Source organism: Plectrocnemia conspersa, unplaced genomic scaffold (assembly GCF_051122295.1).
Source record: "Plectrocnemia conspersa isolate PC_06_02 unplaced genomic scaffold, ASM5112229v1 ptg000009l, whole genome shotgun sequence".
In the NCBI taxonomy this organism is placed as follows: Eukaryota; Metazoa; Arthropoda; class Insecta; order Trichoptera; family Polycentropodidae; genus Plectrocnemia; species Plectrocnemia conspersa.
Window position 1 is genome coordinate 6651265 of NW_028277173.1, and position 23783 is coordinate 6675047.

A 23783-nucleotide genomic window follows, 5' to 3' on the forward strand; every position below is an offset into this window, starting at 1 on the left:
ATGTAGGTCAGACGAAGAAAAAATGCGTTGCAGATTTATATAATAAAATTGTCTCAAAGTGAGCATGACCCTGTTTGTCGTTCGCTTGTATAGTGCCGCGCGCGTGCATGTGTGTGTAGGTGTGTGCACGTGAGCCAACACGCGGACCGACCAATTGATTTAGTTTTGTTCACTTAATAATTCCAACAATACGACTAAAAATGTTTGTTTATTGATATAATTAGAATGTTTAAATCATGTTAATCATACATATATAATTTTTAAATATAAAAATTGAGTATTTTGGCTGTAATGATGTGTTAAACAGAGTAAGTAGCCAAAAAATTATATCGCTAAAAACGCATGGCGTACAGCGAGTAATTAAGTAACTGATTAATTTACGATATGCAAGTAAATATAATTAGGATTCGATTTTTGGTAAAATTGAAATGTATTGTAATAAATATTTTTTAATATTAAATTTTGGCCATAACGATAAAATAAGTTACGCGTTTGACGTTTAGGTAAACAGATCGTCCCTTTGAAATGGGGGACGGATCTGATGATGATGAATGTTTGCGATACGGAACACCTCTGGATCCTTATGAAGAAGGTAATATCCACACACTAAAAGTATAGGTTATGTATTTTTACGCATTTTCTCATTGCAGATGAAGTACCGAAGAAAAAATCGGCCTTTCAAGATATTACCGAGCAATATGCTCTGGACTCGAACGGCAAGAGGAGATTCCACGGAGCGTTCACTGGTGGCTTCAGCGCCGGTCATTGGAACACGGTCGCTTTGCCCGAAGGATGGCAGCCGCAGACGTTCAAGAGTTCCAAATCGGACAGAATGCAGCTCAAGGTAGTTTGTCTTTAAATATATTGTCAACTTGAAAAGAGGCTCACAACATTAAATGATCTATCTCAAGCAAAAACCAGAAGACTTCATGGACGATGAAGATCGAAGCGAATTCGGCATAGCTCCTCGAGAGGTTCAAACTACAACCGAATTCAGTGGAAATAAGAGGCCCAAGCGTAAGACGTTTCAAGAAGGACCGATACCTGGTATGGTTTGATTTATTTTTGGAAAGTTGTGGTTATCTATATTCAACGCTAATATTTTATTACAGGTGTACCTGTTCTACAGAATATATTAGAACCTGTTCATGAAACGGCAGCTATTCGCATATTGAAAAGTATGGGATGGCGTCCTGGTAAAGGAGTCGGCGAGCAAATAACTCGGCGCGAAAAAAAAGCCAATAAGAAAGTTTATTCTTGTTTTGTACCTGAAGAGTTTAGAGTAAATATTAATTTTTATTCATATTCTACGGAGTAAGATTTCTAATGCATTTTTTTGTTTGTTTATAGAAAAACTTAGATAGTGATCAAAACAAGCTAGCAGATAGTGACGATAGTTCTGAGGATGAGAACGAATATTCTGAATTATTGTTTGAACCGGATGATTTTGAACCGTTTGTCATTAAACCAAAGGATAATGCATTCGGCTTAGGTTACGTTGGTTTGAGTCGTCACTCTGTTCTCGGAGCGTATCACAATGATAAAAGCGACGATTGGAGTGGCAGTCATCTTATGATGAATGATAAAGGTCGAAAAGTATGTTATTTATAGTGCAGAAACAATTCAACACTATCTAAATAAATCTAAATCTTACATGGAAATTAAATTTTAGGTATCTATAAGAGGTCAAGCGTTCGGAGTCGGCGCTCTGGAAGAAGAAGACGAAGATATCTATTCTAGAGAAGACTTATCTGGATATGATTTTGCTCTAGATAATCTACCGTCAACTGAGAAAAATAAAAAAGAAAAACCTGATCCTCAGAAATCATCTTTTAAATCAGTAATATCAGTAGTTGATTTACAATGATTTTTTATATGCTTAATGTGTCGATTAACTTTTTAGATTTTAGAAGGCTTCATATCATCTTCAGTCGAGTATAAACTAGCAAAAACATATCCTCCTCCGGCTTTACCTCAAAATTATGTCCCGAAATATGCTAAAGTAAAAAAATCTAGATTTAGTGACGCAGGAGAACCATCTAGCGTCCCGATTAGAGATCGAGGTATAATTAATAATTAAAATAAATTATTTCAAGATGAATAAATAACGAATTTTATATATATTTCAGGATTGGGTCGACACGAGTTATCTTCTAAAGATCGCGGAAACATTTTAGGTGAAAAAATCAGTCAAACAATTGAGCCAATCATTCAAGATAAACCCATTGTTCAAGATAAGCTGGTCATTCAAGATGAACCGAAGGTCATTAATGTAAATAAAACCTTAGCAGAAAAATTAGCCGCTATAACAAGTAGAAATATAAATTTTGTGAGCAATGATAATAATGAGAATGATTCTGAAAAAGTTGATATAGAATCTAAGAAAGAGGATCAGATTGAATCAATCAAAGACAGTTCAATAGAACCTATTAAGGACAAGAAGTTCAAACCTTTCATGGCGAATACAGCCAAACAGTCTAGATATGAAGAATTTGTGTCTAATAAAGAAAAAAATATTGTTGATTCAAATATACTGGGAAAAACGGACAGACTGTCCGAGTGGGAGAGAAGTAGAGAAATATACGAGTTTGAACAAGCATACAAGCTATATAAACCTTTATCTGGTACTATGGGTGAAAAGTAAGTAAACATTCAATTATAGATTGTATTGAATTATTATCGTTATACTTATAAACATCAATTTTAGGTTTGTTTCGGCAGAACATGACGAGAATACGCCATTGGAAATAACAAAAACTAGTATGCTATATGCTTCTAAACAAAAAATTGAAGCAGCGCGTTTAGGAAAGTTTGGAAGTTTAACTAGAGAGGTTTGTGAATGGGTTCCAGATTCATTGCTATGCAAAAGATTCAATATAGAAGCACCAAATAATGGAGGGTAAGTACTAATTATATATTTTATTTATATTATTATACTTAATAATCAATTATTTTAAAGGTATGTACAACAAAGTATCGAAAAGAAGAGTGCTAAATATTCAATCTTTGAGTATCTAGAATCGCCGATTCACAATAAGGCGAGCTACTTAAAAGAACAAACGTCTATAAAACTTCCGGAGAAAAGGCCTATAGAGACAGATGTTAAAATTAAAAAAGTAGAAGACACAATTAAAACTAAAGAAGTCGAACCAAAATTACCGACGAAGAAGAGATTAACAGTTGCAGAATTATTCTTACAAGAAAAAGAGAAAGAAATGACTAAATCGCCTCCAGATAAACCTGTAAAAGTATCAGAACCTGAAAAATTAGAAGATAAAGAAGACGATGTTCAAGAAACGATAAAGAACTTTAACAAGATTGATCTTTATAAAGCTGTGTTTCTCAGTGACAGTGATTCAGATTCGAGTGAAACTGAACAATCCAAAGTTGAAACTCCAAAAACTTTTGTTGATATACAACCGAAGAATATTCTACGTAATGAGTCTCCGCCTAAAGGAATATTTGCCAATCTGAACTTCGATAAGATGAACTCTTGGAGGATGCACCGTATGACGGACGAGTCTAAAATTGAAACTAAACCACATATATTCGTGAAAGATAAAGTGGAGAAGCCCAGAATTTTATCACCAGTTAGGAATGTCAAGAAGGACGATGCTGAAGAAACATACGGACCTCGCTTACCCGAAAAAATAATAACTGAAGTTGTAGATAAAAATGAAGTTATGGAAATCGATTCTTCTAGTGACAGTAGCGATTGGGTGGAGACGGATAAAGTTAAAAGTAAAAAGTCCAAACATAAGAAAGCGAAGAAGAGTAGTAAGAAGAAGAAACACAAGCACAAACATAAGAGCAAGCATAAGAAATGAAAATTTAATTTAAGATGTAATATTTACACTAAAAATACATTGGCTTAAATATTATAACTCATTTTCTTATTTATATAACCCTAACCACGTCTCTTCCATATATAATGAAGAGAAAGTTAAGCAGCTTCGGTTCTGATCCTAGTTACTTAAGAGGCTGCTGTTTGTATGTGAGCTATGATACTCGTCGCATTAGGGCCCATTGCTTTTTCTGCTCTGTATCAATGATATACATATTTACATCATTAATAATAATAATAATTTCATTCTTAAGAGCATGCGTTAAGTGTTCGATAATTTCCTGTCATCACCATTATTACAAAAGTTGTTAAAAACAAATAATTAATAATCCCAAAGAGTTTTGGAAATTCATTAACACTAAACGCACTACTCAGTTGATGCTGAAGTGATGAACTTTGATGATAAAACATTGGATGCTTCACAAAATATTGCTGATGATTTTCGTTCTGTTTCGAAGGCCTTCGACAGGTTTTGTTATGGGTTATTATTAAGAAAAATTGTCGAACCTTGGTTGCTCAGATGATTTAACTCGATTATTCTCGAGTTATGGCGGTCGATTGTCGAAAGAATATTTCACCCCTTTGGGGGTTCCTCAAGGGTCCAACCAGGGGTTATTTGGCGCCTCAGGCAAACACTAAATTTGCCCTTCCCCTATAGGGGGGGGCAAATTTTGTGTATTTTGTATTTTGTTTATTTATGTACATAGTAACCGTTTTCTAAGATCATGCGTCTCCAAGGAAATTTAAAATAAATAAATTCTTTTTTCTGATTGGTCGAAACCGTTGAGAACTATGGTTATGCAATAATAGGCTTTATGTATATGTAAATAGATACTATTATTCCATAGCAGATATTAACAATTAAATATAATAATAAATAAATTATTAGCTCCACTACCTCCTCATCTATTCTATACTCCTGGTAGATTATGACAAAAAACCCGTACAAAATCGGTAGTTTGAAGCATTTTTTCTTTCTGAATATGCTTTGACGCGACTCTTGAGGTGCATAATTTGAAATCCTAGCATAATTTGCAGAAATTAAAAAAAAATAGTTTTCCTAATAATTAAAATATTAAATTAATTATCAGCTACCTACTCACTCATATGCATTCCTGGTAGATTTTGACAAAAAACCCGTACAAAACCGTTTCGTGTGTCACAAAATCGTAGTTTAAGGAGATCATTTTTTAGCATATGCTTCGACGCTACTTTTGTGATTGCAGGAATTAAGAAAAAACTTTTTTGCAATAATTAAAGACCGACTAATGAGAAATCCGCTAAGGAACGTGTAACCATTCGCCGACGTCACGTCAGTGTTACCAGAGTGTCACCTAATTTTTGGCATAATGAATAAATAGGTCTTCACAATAAAATATTTAATTTATCATAAAATAAATTTAACCTAAATGTAATATTTTAAGTTGAAAGTTAAGTTAAACAACAACGTGCTACTGCAATAGGTGAAGACAAGAGACTAAAAATATTGTAATAACAGGATGAATAAGAGCAATTATAATGAATATATAATGAGTTTGGATCTATCATGAGCAGTGTTTTAGTGGTCTAAAACATTTTTTATGTCTATTACATATATTTAATTTACATTATTGCATAAAAAAAGTAGCGAGTTTAAAAATAATAAAACGTCTTTAATCAAATTATAAATGGTAGCGTTTCTCAGAAAAATCTCATAGTATTTTTATATTATTTTTTACTTTAACTGTATTTTGTATTTATTTCCGGATTTATACATAATTTATTCTCTTTGAGTAGTGTCAGCAAATAAATACTATTTCAGTCTAATAAAAAAATCAAATCGCAGACACTATCTCGTCGTACAAAAATATTGCTCTACAAAACACTGATTAGACCAATTCTGACTTACGATTCAGAGAGCTGGACACTTACCAGGGCCGACGAAAGGCTGCTTGACATATTCGAGAGAAAAGAGCTTCGCAGGATATGTGGCGGTATATACGAGAACAACGAGTGGTGTATACGAAACAATCGGGAGCTCTACAACCTCTTCCAAAAAGAGAGTGTCTCCACCTTCATCAGAATTGGAAGACACCAGGAAGAAAAATATTATTGTAGCCGGTGTATGTTCGGACTATATGCAGTTTAAAAAAAGGAATTGCGAACCTAACTTAACCGGCGAACGGTTGATGATGCTCGATTTATATTAAGTTAGAAAATATGGAACGGTATACCTAGCCAATCAATGACCGGTATATATGAAGTTTAGTCGTTTAATCGCCGTCGGTGTTCTCCTCTCCATATTGTTAATCTTTCAATATCCCGACTTCGCAGCTTCCACCCTCTTAAATTCGCATCAAATAAAAATAATATATGCATGTCTTTATTGCTTTACAGCGAATCGCTTAGGTCAGCGCATCAGCGCGACAAATAATATCAGATTATATTACTTAACAATATTGTTTGATAATTTTAAGTAAATACTATGCCTTTATTTGGTATCACTGCGCCCCACAAATCTAGCGCCCCAAGCGATCGCCTGTACTGCCTGCCCTTGAGCCAGCCCTGGGTCCAACCTAAGCTCTCTGCTCTTTATGTTATTTATTAATGACATAAATACGGCAGTTACAAATTCAACTTTTCTTCTGTATGCAGATGATTTAAAATTGTATAAATGCATTCGATCTGTTGCGGCTTTAGTGTTGGAAAGTGTCATATTGTGTCATTTTCTCGATTCCGTTCGCCACCAGTTTATTCCTACGATCTCAGTGGGAACATTTTGACTAGAGAAACTTCCACTAAAGACCTCAGAAACACTGTTGAGAGGAAGTGGAGGTTCTCTCCACATACACGACGTCTGTGATAAATCTTCCAAGGTGCTCGGCTTTGTTATGAGGAATGCCTTTCACTTTGACGATCCGTCAGTTAGTTCATTCTTGAATCAGGATCTATCGTTTGGAATCCCTGAATAACCAAATAGTCCCTTTTAGTGGAAAAAATTCAAAAAAGGTTTTTAACAAAAGGACGTTTGGTTTTTATCTGTTCTTATATCCCAGCGCCTTTCTTTTAGAAGCGTTGGGATATGATTCACTGAGTTCTCGTAGAAAGTTGTATGTCGCTGAGCATTTTTTTAAATTACTGAAGGGGGTTGTCAACAATCCAGCTTTTCTCGAGGAATTACAGTTTTGGGTTCCAGAACGTAGCTGGAATAAAATTATATTAAATGATGTTACATTTAGGAGTAGTTTTTATGTGTACTAAGGTGAGTAGATGTCCTCCTCGAACGAAAATAGCGACTGAGGTTTTTTAGTGTCCTCCTTTGATATTTTCAAAATCTGGTTACCTTAACATAGTGAACGAAGGGGTTAAATACGCTAATATTTGTTTTGGGTAATTTAAAAAATATATAATAAAACACTATTGGTTCCTGCTTTTTCAGTTATGATTTATTAAGTGTCTTGTTTATGACATTATATGGTGATGTACAAAATAGTTTTTTTTTTCTTAAATCACATGTATACATATATATTTTTTCAATTTGCTCTCTATAAACAGCGATCAATTTTTATATATATTTTATAACAAATCAAATTTGCTGAGATCATTTAACGCTTTGACTGAAACATTTGCAATTTCATACAACATTTTTTTTACTTTCCTACTAACATTAATCACACGTCTAACAGCAAAACATTTTCACTTATACACAAAATCCTGTGTTAAATCGGTACAAAGGCATGTTTTTAACTCGTTCAGTTATATTAAAAAAATAATATGACAGCACAGAGAGAGGCTTCAGATGTAAATTAAATTAAACGAGTTCTAATCGACAAACGGCACATATTTTGACTTAATAAATTTATCACAATAAATTCCTTTTTATGCTCTATATAAAAAACTTGGATACATTCACTGGCCATTGGGCAAACATCGGTCTGATTTGTATGTGATTCGTTATTTTGTACTCTAATCGAAAAATATATAAAATATGTTAATAAGTGTTCAATACACAAAACTTATAACTAACTTTAAAGATGTCTATTGATCTCATTATTGCTACTATAGCAAAGGCAATTAATTATATAATGAATTGTGCTAATCAATTTGGTCTATTTTGTGAAATGTTTTAATGAACCAACGAAAATATACATGAAGAATATTAAGTGTTGACCTTGCGTCAAAAATATTAAATAAATATCTGCAATAGCCCTTAACATAATTAATAAGGCCGATCATGCTCCACGCGAATCTATTGCTAAAATTTAAATCAATTGCAAACGGTAAACATAGATTATCTTTGATTATAATTTTAGTGATATAACTTAATAATAATTCATAAATTAATTAATTTCCAATTGCTACAATAAGATAAATCTTAAATATACTGATGGACCATCGTCAATTGCAAAATTGTCTGTGCGTGAATTATGACGAATCAAACTTTCGTTTTAACATATATTATTAATTTATGTGACCTAATGTTTATTAATAAATATATATATAAAATTGAAATGGTATTTTCATCAGTGTATAGACGCTGAGATCAGTATAAATAAAAAAAATAATATGACCAATATATAATAATAATAATAATAAAATTATCACTTATGTTTACATAAAAAACTTATTTATCACATTTTTTTATATCATTTAATAAATTATATAATTTTTTTTATAATTTCCCATATTATTCCTAAAGCGAAGCCGTAAACACACATATGTTGATTAAACAACTCGCCATATACGTATAAACATCCAAGTTTATACATTACGGACTAAAAAAAATCAAAAATAAAAGATACCGGTAACTTTTTGACGTGTTTCAAAAAAATAACCACGACTTAAATTAAATTAAAAATAAACTGGGTTAAAATTTTAGACTGAAAGAAATTAAACTAATTCCAAATTTTTTTTATATATATATACTAAATTATCAGAGAAACTACAGCTAAGAAAGTAGTACATATTATTATTAGCAATAAATTAAGAAAAGTCATTCCCATGATTTTCATTAAGTGAGATTACCTTTTTTATATAAAATAATATAACGGGGAATGCCAGTTTTAAATTACATATGTAAAGAATTTTTCTGTCGAAAAACATATTTACAATCGAGTATATAATATTTAAGTTATATATAATATGCGTATGAATAATATATTAGAGAAACAAGTATTTATATTTATACACGTAATTATACATTCAATATGCATTGAGTGATTGATACAGTTATCAGCAGTAAATGTTCTTATTTAGTATAAATTCACAAATTTTAAAAAGTAAGATAGATCTGAAATTGTTCGAAAAGGACGGTAGAAAATCAATGTTTAAATAGAATAACCATATCAATCGCCCCATGTAAATATAAATTAAATATTCATATACTCAAAACTTATAAAACTAAATGGAATTTTTTTATATATTTTTTTCTCCACTAATGGCAGCACAATTAATGATTTTATTTACTAAACATAGAGAAAACATATTGCATTAATAAATATAATATATATAATATGAACACACTTAACATTCAATATGTGCATAAAAGTCGAGGGGTATAGTCTTATTTCAACAAAATGGGGTATTTTTATTTTGACGGTGATATACCGACAAATTTAAAAAATTAAACAAACTATTCCTGCAACGGAATAAAAATGGCCTATTTATCATTAACTAATGAATATTAATAATAAAACACATGTGTAGTCGAAATCTGATATAAATTTAGAATTTAAGTTACCACAAAAAATAAAAAGAAATACAAGATATCGAAAAATACTTTTTTTTTTATATTTGTTTAATATACAAGATATACGTAAAACATTAATACTTATGAACACGAGCGAAACCTCGGATCAGTGATCGTGAAAGCTTTCGTTTATGAGGTGATTCGTATAAGTACACGATAAACACTCTTTTACTACGGATTATCACACTTTTGGCTTTAAATATAGATATATATTTAATGTAATAATGACAACGGTATTGTCGGCAACGAAATCAATACACACTATTGTATGTAAATATTAATTAGAACATTTATAATATAATTATAAATCAAGAGCCCATTTCTCAATACGAGCGGCGTAAAATTAAGTATTTTTTTTATTATTTTCAAATTATGTATTTGATTTTTTTTTGGTGTACGTAATATAATATTTATGCATAGATCCCACTAACATACTTTATAATATAGCGTATAATAGACATAATATAAAATACGTTGAGATTATACAAATATCCTTTATGATAGATATGTAAGGATTTTACACAAAAAATATCAATTATGTTGATAACATATATTTAAATATAAAGAACTTATAAGAGTTAGAAAAATTATGTTGGAATTGGCACATAGACTCACTAATTCAAGAGGTAAACACAAATAGATTTGAACTGCTCTGTCTAATGAATACTTTAATATTTAAGCACTAAATAAACATTTTTTTATGGAAAAGAATAATATTTTTTTTATTTTTTAACATTTTTAAATTTGAGTAAAAACTGTTACTTTGTAATAATTAAATGTATTTCACTCTCATATATTAAGAAATTACTATACATAATATTTTTCTTAGGAAAATCATATCATAAGACATATGAGTACATGAGGAAATTGTTTATATATAATACTATTTTGTGTGATAATCTTATCTTCTTAAAAAAAATGTAGAAATGACACTATTTTACTTTAGATAAATAAAATCGTTGATAATATTATAATAGTGGTAAGAACTCAGTATTTTTTTAATACATCCCTCTAGAAATATTCATTCTACGTTATGTCCAACAAACAGTAAAAATCCCAAAAAAAAAGTGCAGCGATTTATTATGAAAGATGTTATAATAACAATTAAACATATTGAGAGTGAAGTGGAAAATCAATTCTTGGCAAGCATTACGAGAAAATTCTCCGACCAATGATTTTCTACAGCTCAAACACGGAATTGCACAGATTGGCAGCTCCGTGCACCTATTGGCTCTTTTCCAAATTCAAAATGCTACTCAAAGCATCGCTGAGAAATCTGTAAACTAAGAAGAGGTTGTTTCTAGACTTTTTTTAGACCTAATGACATAATATTTATTATTCCTTTGAACTAATGACACAACATGAACATTCCAACATAACCATATCTCTTTATTATAAGACATTATCAATACGTAAGATGTTACGCGACAGCGAAAGAAAATATAAATTAATGACAACCGCGCTTTTTTTGAGAAAATTTCACTCCATTTTTTTTTAGATTAACATTTATATGCAATTTTGTGTGCTTGTCGCGTGCTCGTGATCAGACCGGTGACACCGCAAACGTTCCACTATCTAAACGGACGTTCAAAAGTGATCATCGATCGACAGGAGAGTCCGTCATTTGGCGGCGGGAGGTCTAAGACGGGGCGGAGGGGGAGGAGCTAGAGGCGCGGGGGCAGGGCCCGCCGCTCTCTGTCACGCTACGTCGCTCACGAGCCGCCTGCAGCCGACCTGTCCGCCCTGGAGTCCCTGATCTTCGTTCTCCCACTCGGGCGACTCCACGTGGTACAGCGTCACTGACGCAATATAGTTGTTGGGCATCACCTGAAAAATTGATACAATAATGGTATTAGGAAAGTATTATATATATACATAAAAATGGGAAAAAAGTTTGGTTTGCTGATTTCGTTAAATTCACAAAATACAATTGAAAGAACCTAACCTCAAATTTTGTATGAGTGGCTAGTCTATAACCTAGTATTCCTATAACAAAGTCCCATTCTCTATGCTATAGGGCAGGCATGGCGAACCTAGGGCACGCGTGCCCGAGGTGGCACGTTTGAGAATTTGGATTGCACGCGAACGATTTCCAAGTTCAAAAATATTTTTTAATTTGAAATTTAAAAATTAAAATCTTGATTAAATAACCCGTAAATTATTAATTTATTTCATTTTATTAATTATCAAATGTTTTCTAAGATAAACGACAATCGTTTTAAAAAAATAATTATTTATTTTTTCTATCTTGGTCATTTTTTTACTCCTTGGGCACGCCACACAATCGAGGAATAATATTTTTTTTTTTTGGAGGATTTTTGGCACGCGAACCCAAAAAGGTTCGCCATGCCTGCTATAGGGGGTCGACTGCATTATTTTATATTACAAATTTTTACATAATTTAAAAATTAAAATAGTTGAAAATAAAACACAGAAGTAACGAAAAATGCAATAAAAACTTTAAAAAATATAATAAAAAAAAGTACCAAATTTTATTTTATTTTTTTGTTACGAAAGCATGTTTTGTTTGTTTATCAAATGTAATACAGACAAGTCGAAACATGTTAATGTTACTCAAGTCGGTATGAAACAACACATGCGCGAGTTTATCTCGTTCAAAAGCAACTTATAACTGCCTAAATGCGGTTCATAAGCAATACTTCTAAAATTTAAATGTTAAACTTTGATCCATTGATTGAATAATTGATGTTATATTCATACGGAACGCATGTAACGCACGCCCTTATCTCTCACTCACTCTCGCCATTTAAAACGCGTGCGAGCGAAAGGGAATATATCTCACCGTACGCGCCTGGTTATATTGGGAGGAAGAAATAACTTTTCATGTTTTCATTATATTTACATGTTTTGACAGATCTGCATATTAAATTACTACCATATGCATCTTATTCGTCTGATTTAGAAAAAAGAAACAACCATCGTGAGGTAAATATTTTTAGCTTTTTAAGGAAGTGAAAATAAATTAGATTTTGCATAGATATTTTTAAATACTCACCGTTGATTTTTCAAAACAAAAAAAAAAATATTAGAGGACTGCTTTAACCCCTTGGACGGAGAAATCGACTAAAGTCGCCCATTTGATTTTTTTATCTCTATACCCAAAAATCAGTAAAAAAAAATTAACCGACGGGTCTTTTTTTTGCCGCGTGCGCCGTGACGACTGGCTGTTTTGCGAGAATTTCGCGCAACATAGAGTTAAATAAAAAAAGGGAATTAAAAAAACAAAATTTATCAAATGTTTTGAATTGTATCGGTAGATATGTTAAAATTATCTTATCAGTGATTTTCAATCTATGGGTCGCAAAAGATAATAATTATAATAATGCAATTGTTTTATTGTACTTTATGGTGGGTTCTAAAGGAAAAATATGAACACTTAAATTTAATATAATTAAATAATATTTTTATAATAAAAAATCTCACTCACCATAAATATCTTTGTCAAATTTAACAGCATTATGCTCATAAAATTGTTTATGTCCTTTTTTTGTACATATGTATGTATTTTATACAAATATCACTATTTAAATTTAAACAATTGCACGCAGTACTTTAAAAATCAGTATTTACAAATTTTACAATGTATTATTTAAATGAGTTTCTGTGTGGTATATATAAAAGCATTTACCCCTATGTAGGGGTACTTTACAAAATTTGCACATGTGGCAGGTTAAACTCTTAATTTTATTAACGAAACACACGCGACATTGTCTTTGGGGATATTTCTTTTTCCCTGTACGCGGAATAGTTTCTAATTGATGGTTACGTAGATCCATTGATAACCTGCCCTGTGGATCACAATTCGCTGTTGTTATTCTTGGCAGTACAGTGGATGGCCCCGGTTCTGCTGTATCCAAGGGGGTAGGCACGTCAGCTATCCATTTCTTAGCGACGAGTAATAGATATTTCTTATATCCAATTTTATTTGTATTTAATCTTTTATATACCCTAAAGCTATTAAATAGTGCACAATTTAACAGGTACATTGCTGCTCTTTTTGTCCATTTTTTAGTTTTATTAAAAATTGATAAATATTGATCGGCGCGGTCCACCCCTTTCATATATTTATTGTACTGAATTACCATCTCTGGTTTTATTATATTTTGGCGAGTGTGCCAGTCAATATTGTTGCTTACCAGCATTCGTGCAGAATGAATGTTCGAAATTAGTCGAACTTCCTTTTTCGACATCCATGTCTGAATAAGGGTATCCCCTTTTCTTCTGAATGCTGTTTGTCCGGCCTTTAACTTAGTTTTTTTTAGTGATTCAGGCACACCTCTATTTATTCGAATTGTCCCACACGTTCTGATTTTATTTTGTAGCAGAATATCAGTTATTTGAACACTATTGTAATAATTGTCCATATATACATGATGATTTTTATTTAAATATGGCTTTAACACAGTGCTTATTTTTTCTAATATTTTTTTTCCTCTTGCAGAAAATATTTCTAAATTACATATGTATCCAGTAGTTGCTTCGCATACCGTTCTTACGAGAATTCCATATTTAATAATTTTTGAGGAATTGTAAACTTTAAATGATAATCTCCCATGCCAAGGTATTATGCTTTCATCTAAAGAAAGTTCACGCTGGGGCTCGTAAACATTGTTAAATTTTGAAATGACATAATCTAAAATTGGCTGAATTTTGAGCAATCGGTCGGACTGCTGATTCAATTCTTCATTATTTGAAAAATGCCACCATTGCCATATTTGTTTAAATCTGTCCCGGCTCATCACTTTAGAAAAAATAGGTGTTTCAATTGTTGGATCCGTCGACCAGTAATCATACCTATCATCTTTCCGAACTTGACCCATTATTAGAATTAATCCTAACATTTTTTTTAATTCTATTATATTTACATCTTTCCACTTCAAAGATTTCTTTGGTTGTTTAAATCTATGTATATTTTGTGCATGATATCTGTTTGTTTCTTCCACCATCATTTGTAATACATCGTCTCCAATAAATAACGCTGTAACATCACTAACACTTTCACGATTATTTGGCATCACTTTTACGCCGGGATGCCCTAAAAAATCGTCTAAAACAGGTGGCCTATCTACTTCAGACCATTCTTGAATTTCATCTTCATCACTCGTTTCACTCAAGTCACTAACGAGAGGAAGCACTCCAGGTTTTCGTCGTCGAAAAATTTCACTATCACTATCACTGTCACTAGAAGCGTCATTATTTATTGTGTTCAAGTGTTCTAATTCCAAAATTTCCGTATCAGAACAGCGTGATAAATTGTCTACAAATACTTCATCGTCACTTTCCATGTCCGACATTTTGGGTAGGATTATTAAAGAAAGTATTTAAAATAAAATGTTATATTATATGTATTTATAGATATTTAAAAAGCTATTATTATTATTGTACAAATATATTTAAAAAAACTTATTATTATTTTACAAATAAATTTAAAAAAACTGTTATTATGCGCTCAGAAAAAGATGTGTATCGTACCAGAGTCGAATATAAACTAAAGTAAAATTCAACTTCAGTATAATATAAATACAGATTTACGATCGTGTTTTATTACTTTAGCTTGTTGATGCAAAGAGTTCTTTTATTGTCCCTCAATGTGGGGTAGAAACAACTGGACCATCCTTAAACGTCAGAAATCGTAAAAGGTAGTCGTAGGTAGTTATTACCCGTCCCCTCTGTTACAGTCAGTGGACGAAATCGGTAAATACTACCCCACCCGCCATGTTAACGTCGGGCAGTATTTACCGATTTCGTCCACTGATGGTAGCCGGCGGGACTGGTAATAACTACCTTTTATGATTTCTGACGTTTAACGACGGGTCCAGTTGTTTTTACCCACAAAAACTAAAATGTTTTGTGATGACATCTATGAATGAAGGTTTGTACTACAAGAAAAAAAATATTCCAAGGCAAAAATATTTTTATTGTCGCCACAACTTCACATGTGAGGGACAATCAAAGAACTCTTTGCATCAACAAGCTAAAGTAATAAAACACATCGTAAATTATTTTTAAAGCGTGACAAAGCTTGGCATAACAAATTTAACCCATAGAGACCGAAATATAATTTACATATGATAATTCACATAGTTCATTTTATTTACATAATTAATTATTATCTATTTTTTAAACTAGAGATATAATAAAGTAGAATAAAGCAAATTTTACGATATTAATTATTATTTTACGCAACCCACAGATTGAAAACCATTGATAAAATAATTTTAACATATGAACCAATACAATGCAGAACATTTGATAAATTTTTGTTTTTTAATTCCGTTTAATTCAAAAGTTATCATATATTTTTGTTATAAATCTGTGTTGCGCAAAGTTCTCGCGAAACAGCCCATTTTTGCAGATCATGCGGAAAAAAAAACGACCCGCCGGTTAAGTGTTAAGAAATTTTTTTTTTGTGAATTAACATAAAATATCATATCATTTTGAATAAATAAAAATTAAAAAATTAGAACATTTAAACACAGTATCAAGGTAAAATTTGCATTTAAAAATAAAAAAATATATATTTATTTTTGATTAACGCGTCCAAAGGGTTAAAGAGATGTAAAGGAAAGTTAGGGTAAACATTAACAAGTACCTCAAAAATGATGTCCTGGTAACCATAGCAGAAGGTCGATCCGAATGGATTCGTTGTGTTGGTCGATGAAGCCCGATTCAAAACGACAGGTCGCTCTGAAGGACGCAGTGCCCCTGCAATTTGCTCCCAACGACTGTACGCGGAAACAATCACCGGCGACGGACTAACGTCGATCAATTTATCCGAAGCGCTCCTGTAGTTAAAAATACGATATCACCATTAATGTTGCGTCACAAAGATTTACTGCATCGACAATTAGTCATCCGTAATAACAACTGTCACTTAAATCGTCAACGAGCAATTAATCAAGTGATATACGATAGTTATACAATTATAGATAAATTAATTTTACCTCTCCGGCGGAACTGGAAGTTGGAACTCGCATCGGTGGTACATGTTGAAGTTGTAGTGTCCTGGATAATTAGTGTGTAGGACCAACTTCTTGACTTTTTGGGTGCGAGCGTCAAACAGGACGTCCTGAATTAATAGAATAACAATTTAATAGTCCCATAAAGAAAGCACCTTACTCTCAATTCTTACATATTGTGATACTCACCAAACCTAAGGTGAAATAATTGAAGAAGTAATCGCTCTTTGCGGCATAATGTCTACGGCGCGCTTGAGGACTATGAATTCTCATTTTGTCTTCCGCTTTGTAGAAAACCCTAGAAGGAGCTCCGAGCGATCTGGCTACGTCTTGGCAACGTTCCCCGAATATAATACAACGAGTTAGACCTTTCCGAGCAGGCTCCAAGCTACGGGTAGCACCTAAAATAAATAGATAGTATATATGTATTTTTTATCATTATTTATGTTTTTGAGAAACTGTGAAATCTATAATGTGTCAGCCGATGCATTGTTACAGTGAAGCTAGAGACATCATATGATTATAAATCAATTTAAATACTAACCTTCCGTATATAAGTGTAAACGAACACCAGTGGTACGATGTCTATCTCTTAAAACTTCACAACGACTAAGATACAGATGACTATAATAACAACTAAGTGGAAGTTCGGGTGCCGTGACTCCAACGACGGCTCCGTCGCTACTATTGGTCTAAAATAAAAATGACACACATTCGATTAAGGCATTCAAAACGAGAGACACGTGTTATTGTACGTTACCTGTGAATGATGAGCTCCGTGATAAATGGTAGTTCTAGAAACTACCGGCGACGCTCCATTAGGAAATTGAAAAGATCCTAAACCGTGAGCGTAGCCCGGCTCAAATTTACTCTCGATCGGAAAGTAAAAGGATAGTCCTCTAAAATTGAGAGCGAACATCTGCCGCTCGGAATCGTAGAGGCCGGGATGCGTCGCTCCGAACGAGTGCTCGACTTGTTCGATCGACGGCGGCACTTCTGGAGAGTTAAACCAAGCACCGCTGAAATATGTAATGAACAGCATTAAAATCTATAAAAGACATTTTTTTGGAATGAATAAACAATGCAAAAATTGAATTGTTTTTTAATCAATATTTCATTTATTTATTTTAAATCTTCCATTGCAATATGGCAGGCGTTAGCCCAATGCATTACAATAGGGTAAACACAATCAACAACTACAAGTAAGTAGTGAGGCATTACACTGAAATCAAAGTCAGTAAATCAATGACATCTAGTTTCATTAATAATGTACTATTATTACAGTTTATAGATGTTATTATGTATTTTAATTATTTATCACAATATTCATCTGTGAGATCAGGAAAAATAATCTGTGATAATCGATCGGAATTATAATTATATAATAAACAAATAAATGAACATTGATTTGAATTCAGAAGCAGAAATAACTTCAGGCTTGTGTTATTTTTAATAAATTAAGATTATGCTGTACCAATATTTAAGCTTCACCAGCTTCATGTTGTAAACCTCGATAATCTTCAACCGCTGAGACACAGGGTCGAAAATGAGTCGTATGCCGTCTAACGGCATATTGATAACTAAGTCCACTGACAGCGGATTCTGTGAAAATAAAATAAGTTTATAAGAAACAAGCGAAGATCAGTACGGATCTAGATAGCAATCACTTACCACATCGCTGTATAGAACTTGGACTCCGCGTATAACTCCAACTTGTGACTGTATAATCGCAACCGATTGCGAAAAGTGCATTCCTGAAAAAAGTAAACGGTCAAGTTAGATTGCATTAGTAATCAAAAGTATCTATCTATTTTGACACACATATAACATAATAATAAAATGAAAACAAAAACAATCCGACAAATAGATTAAATATAGACAAACACAAATAAGTATTTGACTTACTACATAAATTTTTGTGTTTGTAGCATTTGTCATTAAATGTCATATGTATCATATAAGCTCAATATTAGTAGATAAATGAACAATAGTGCTCTTTGCTTGTTGATTAATGGTTTTTAAACGGTCATGCCACAAACAGACACTCATATAAGATTTTAACGCTACGTTCAATTAGGTACAGACAAAAACAATACCAAATTGTCTAAAACAAGATAACGGTTATTATTTTTAAAGTCATGGTCCGTTAATTGGTTAATTATTTGCTTATCTATTATTCATATGCATAGAGGAGACTGGAGGAAAATGTTGCATCGAGTAGTAAAATGAATATATTTTGTTGTAAGTAGTGGTATGGAGACATTTTAGAATGTGTCTCAGTTAAAGGCCGGTACACTGGTTCATTTAATATTTAAGACATGCTTTCCCTGACAACAGTTCTAGTGTAACAGGAAAAGCACACATTGTGCACTGCTATTTATAGTACTATTTCAAGTTGTTTTAGCTCTGTTTATATAAGAGAAACTTAGGATGGACAAACACAATAATTTATATATTTGTAGATAGCCTATTTAAAAGATAATTACTTCAGCTAAGAATTGTTAAATTGTACTTAAAACACATGTAACTAAAATAACAAGAACATGGAAATATAGCAAATGGTAAACGATTTATCCGAGCTCATCGAATTTTGGCAAGATATTAGGTTGTTCAATGAGTTTATGCATTTTTTCTTTTACATTACATCTTTTTTTTGTGTTCCAATGTGTTACAACAGAGTACAATTTACACTTAAAAAAAAATCGATTTGGTGCGAAAATTAAACTTACAGCTCTGGATTATTAGGCTTCAGTATTTCAGGCTTTTTTGGTACATTTACCTATCACAACAAAGAATTCAACACATTTTCTTTGACTATCACCAAGAGATTTAAAAACCACCCTCAGTCAAAAAGTATAACGGATTAAGTTTAGCCTTTCTTTTCCTGTGATGTACACCTAGTGTACATGAAATCTTATTTTGTGAATATCTCTTTAAATATGTTGAATAAAAACAAAATTATAATTTCAAAGTAAATTATCGAACGTGACAAAAGTAAACACCATGTCAAAAAATCTAGTTTCACTAATACAATTTTGCATGTGAATTTTTTTGCATTTTAAAGAAAATGTTGAAAATTATAAGCAGAGAATTTCTGTGTTTAAGATATTTATAAATAGAAGAAATAGTAGCGGATCAAGATCTGATCCTTGTGGTATTCTAGAGCAGTGTTTCCCAAAGCGTTAAATCAATCAAGCATTGTAAGATTTCTCGTTGAAGTATTGTTATGAATTATTTTCAAAGAAATTAAATTACCTTGTGCTAAAAACATGATATCCACCTGAGTTTTATTACACAAATTATTTTTTAAGCATATTGTATCATAAATTAACTACGAAAACAATTATACTCCTTGAGCTATGTATTTGAATGAATGCAATTTACCTAAATTAATGTAAAAATACAATTTGCCGTTCAGTATTATTGAGTATTTGTATCTATTCGGATCCCTTTCTTTTAACAAAAAATAAACCGTCTTTCTTAGAAACTTGATGGAAAAACAGCATAGTTAAACCCATATTTATGATATGACTCATTAATAATTCTTATATAAAAGTACATATATTGCCAACTCTACAATTCTGATAGTATTTGTGAAATTTCAATAGAAAAACGACTTGAAAGAAGTATATTTTTTTCTAATATACTACCAAAAAATGACACCAGTTCTGAATGATTATATGTGGGCTGGATATTAAATTTTGTATTAGCACATATGTACGGATGGCGCAGCAGCTATGACTGTGTGGCAGCAGAGTGATTACACAAATAAAAACGATAGCACCTGAATGCAAGTCAACACTTTGTTTCATTCATCGCGAAAGCCTTGCCACCAAGAAAATGTCAATATAACTAAACAATGTGCTCAGCGAAGTTATAAAAATTGTGAATTATGTAAAGGCAAATGCTATAAATTCAAGATTCCTAAAACTAATTATAGTTTTAGAACTAGTCCAAAATTCGAACTAAGCCAAATCATTTCTCAAGGGAAAATAAGCAGAAAAAGATGTTGCATCTCACATATTGCTCCATAGTTAGTCTGCACTTGGATATTACACTATGTTTTAAAAAGATGATAGCTATCTCTACCGATATTAATATGGACCTTTGATAGGAAAGTATCGGTCAAAGTTTATTCAAACCGAATTTTGGTCAATAGGAGGGCATAAAAACAATTATCACTTCTCATAAGTCAACAATTCATGTCAAAAGCAATAAAATCATGTCAGCGCTGTCGCAGTGGGAACGCTCGGTAACAAATGTTCCCACTGCGATGATGATGACACGATTTTATTGCTTTTAAAGTGGATTTTTGATTTCTGAGAAGTGATAATTGTTTTTTGCGCTCTCCTATTGGGCAAAACTCGGTTTATATGTTCCTTACTTAATTTGTAATATTATTGTAAGAGTCGTAGTATGAACGCTGGATTACCGAGCCTTCATTGAGATTTTATTGCTTTTGATGTACATTTTTGACTTCTGTAAAGGGATTATTGATTTTGTGCTCTTCTATTGGTCAAAATTAGGCTTAGATATGCTTATGATATAGATATAGTTTTAAACATCATTCTTGGGTGGCAATTTTAAATGTAGGGGTCCCAATATCTGGAACGGGTACAGGATTTACCCTAAATAGATGATAAATAAATAATATATAAGAAGGTTAATTTTTGTGTTTAAATAAATTGGATCACAGTGGATTATACAAGAAAAAGTTTGTGAAAATTAAAACAAAAAATTAAATCAAAAAAAATATTATTTTAATATAATGTTTTTAATTTATTATTTCTTTAGTTATATATGTAAATATATCTGGGGTACCTCAAAACTTGAACGCCGAAATTTACGGCGATACCACTAAAAAACTTGACAAGAAATTACAGAGACAATGAAAGATAAAGGGTATCATGATTTGTATTATGATGCACCACTGCATTGCAAATCATACACAATAAAATGTGGACGATTCTCCGACTATGAGTAGTTATTTTATATATATTTATAAAAATAATAAACATGGACCAACTCTCCCCAGTTTCCCCCCATATAAAAAATTGATTCGGAACAGTTATGTGCATGCATATTTTTTTGTACATTTTCATCAGACCGTGACATTTAACGGTGCAATTGCAATACAATTAAAAAAACAAACAAAATTAGAGCGTGTTTTTTATATTGTTTAAACATCATATTCCCCTCTCCCTCTCCCTCCACTCCTCCCCCGCGACGTGCGAGTGGGCTTTATTTATGCAGAGTTCGTTAGACGGGCGTCGGGGTGGGGCGGGGGGGGGGTTACGCGCGGGTCGAAGCACCCCTCAACTCGTCCTGTCGATGACCTCTGGGGGTCCGTCAATGCGCGGATCGAGAACAGCGGCCGCGCGAGAGACGAAACGCGACCGAGGGGGGGCGCAGGCCCTCGGATTAGTTGCGTAATGCGTATGAGGGGTATAAAGGGGGTCGCTGGCTCTGGTGCTTCAGGGGGCGCGGGGGGGTCCTCACCGAGTACGAACTCCCATTGATCGCATCCGAGCGAGCGCTCTGGCACCAGCTCGAGCTCCAGCATGACGACGCCGTCGAAATCGCGTCGCGCTTTGTTCGTCTCACTCTTGTCACTGCAACTGTCATTAAACAGCTGATCGCGCCAGTGGCGCAGTCGACACTGCGCGCGCACAACCACACCTTCCGCGCAAAACGTATCGTCACGCCGGGCGACGCTAGCGCCACCGGCGAACCGACGGCTGTCGAGCGCAAACGCTTTTCGATTCAAATACAACCATACTTCGCTTCCGTCAAAGGAATATGAAATTTAAACCAAATTACCTTATCATTTTTATAAGCTAGCTCAAGTCGTGGCCACAAACAATCTCTGGCTTCGTCTGAACTATATCTCAAATAGATTTAATATGTAGTATCAAAAAATACGCTTATTGGTGTATTAATTCTTCGTAGTAGTCAATCGTATTCAGCATAGTGTGATAAGTACCGAAAATCTTAATTGTTCGTTGGCCTTCAATCAATGAAAGATGTTCCTTGAGGACGTCTAGATAGGTGTATAGGAAGTTATCAGTGCAGTAGTGTAGTAATCAGGTAAGTTGGTAATTTTTATATCAGTGATCTGAGTGCTACACAAATTCAAGGATATTTCATTACCATTGACCTTCATCGCCGCCTGACCACAATGCACACCAGACACATTTTGGGCATATAATAGTCTCTCGTGATTCACATGAGTATCTTTCTCACCCATATGCGGCAATTTTGCTTATTAATATACCCAGAAAGGTGGTAATATGCCTCATCAGAGAAGATTTTCTTTAAAAAATCAGCATCAACACCCAATCTGGGTCAATTTTTCGCTGTCCATGGTCTCTGGGCTTCAGTTATTGTGTTATCTGAATATTATACGGGTGTAGGTGCAAGTCCAGATGCAAAATTACGAACTACGACCACATTAACTTCCAGTTGCAGTATTCTCAGCTAAACGGGCACTACGATGATGCACGGGCCTTACCATATCTTCAACGCTTCGAGTCTCTTCAATTTTTTTCACTACGTTGCGTATTGTTCGCTCAGTAAGACGATGAAATATCCGTAAATTTTGATACACAATTTTTACAGAATTGTTATTTCTGTAAAACAATTGAAAATCTGTTGTTGCAAACTAACACTTGACACAACATGCGTGATAATCGACAGATTTATACTTAATTTATAGAAAACTCAAATTAGATAACTTTGTTTGTTTAATTTGCTACTAATCAGGGCTGACTTATCTGTCGGGATTTAAGCATTTTTCCCGAGGCTCCGCTACTACCGTAAGGTTTCGTCTCTTCATACATATCATTAGGCCCGATGAGAGAGGGACTAGCTGATGTAAGTAACACTATAAAATGAATTTATTCGAAAGTCAGGCGATTGATCGATACATTTTTAATTTTCGTATGAATAAAATAAATAAGTATGAATTGTTTTGTTGCAGAGTTTGAATTTCCGAGAATCGGATCTCCATTCCTTTACCTATAAGTTTATGACTTTACAATTCTCCATGGGTCGCAGCAAGAAAAATATGAAATGCTTTTCATTTTCGTTTATACGAAAAAATGCGTAATTGTGAGACTTAAAATATTATATTTTAGATGTCACTTAAATGTTTAGGGAGCGAGGGAGCCGCAGAAACAATAAGCACCGGCACCCGATTTTTCTCTTGGCAGTCCTGCATATCATAATTTAA

At 32.9% G+C, this 23783-nt stretch overlaps 2 protein-coding genes across 3 annotated transcripts; one reads left to right on the top strand and one right to left on the bottom strand.

Moving 5' to 3' along the window:
- Positions 1 to 481: 481 nt before the first annotated feature.
- On the top strand, positions 482 to 3881 carry LOC148231751 (G patch domain-containing protein 1 homolog). 2 transcript variants are annotated; one of them, XM_088193491.1, is made up of 10 exons: positions 482 to 592; positions 651 to 844; positions 912 to 1047; positions 1113 to 1282; positions 1351 to 1596; positions 1673 to 1840; positions 1904 to 2063; positions 2130 to 2640; positions 2708 to 2899; positions 2960 to 3881. In XM_088193491.1, the coding sequence occupies exons 1-10, from the start codon at positions 526 to 528 to the stop codon at positions 3825 to 3827; spliced, it is 2712 nt and encodes a 903-aa protein (XP_088049617.1). In that variant the 5' UTR covers positions 482 to 525; the 3' UTR covers positions 3828 to 3881. The 2 variants fall into 2 exon arrangements, with proteins under 2 accessions (XP_088049617.1, XP_088049618.1); XM_088193492.1 differs by having other exon boundaries at positions 1351 to 1588.
- Positions 3882 to 10878: 6997 nt separating this feature from the next.
- LOC148231752 (PHAF1 protein CG7083) lies at positions 10879 to 22166 on the bottom strand. Its single transcript, XM_088193209.1, has 9 exons — positions 22052 to 22166; positions 18224 to 18306; positions 18027 to 18154; positions 17313 to 17571; positions 17097 to 17244; positions 16742 to 16953; positions 16538 to 16662; positions 16186 to 16378; positions 10879 to 11399 (listed from the first exon to the last, which is right to left on the bottom strand). The coding sequence occupies exons 1-9, from the start codon at positions 22113 to 22115 to the stop codon at positions 11271 to 11273; spliced, it is 1341 nt and encodes a 446-aa protein (XP_088049335.1). The 5' UTR covers positions 22116 to 22166; the 3' UTR covers positions 10879 to 11270.
- Positions 22167 to 23783: the final 1617 nt, after the last annotated feature.

Coding starts and splice junctions, on each gene's coding strand:
- LOC148231752 (XM_088193209.1), bottom strand. CDS start 22,115: ATGCTGGAGCTCGAGCTGGTGCCAGAGCGCTCGCTCGGATGCGATCAA. Junction 17,572..18,026: donor CTGGTGAAGCTTAAATATTG/GTACAGCATAAT, acceptor TACATATTTCAG/CGGTGCTTGGTTTAACTCTC. Junction 16,663..16,741: donor ATTATTTCACCTTAGGTTTG/GTGAGTATCACA, acceptor CTATTAATTCAG/GACGTCCTGTTTGACGCTCG.
- LOC148231751 (XM_088193491.1), top strand. CDS start 526: ATGGGGGACGGATCTGATGATGATGAATGTTTGCGATACGGAACACCT. Junction 1,048..1,112: donor TCAAGAAGGACCGATACCTG/GTATGGTTTGAT, acceptor ATTTTATTACAG/GTGTACCTGTTCTACAGAAT. Junction 1,597..1,672: donor TGAATGATAAAGGTCGAAAA/GTATGTTATTTA, acceptor ATTAAATTTTAG/GTATCTATAAGAGGTCAAGC.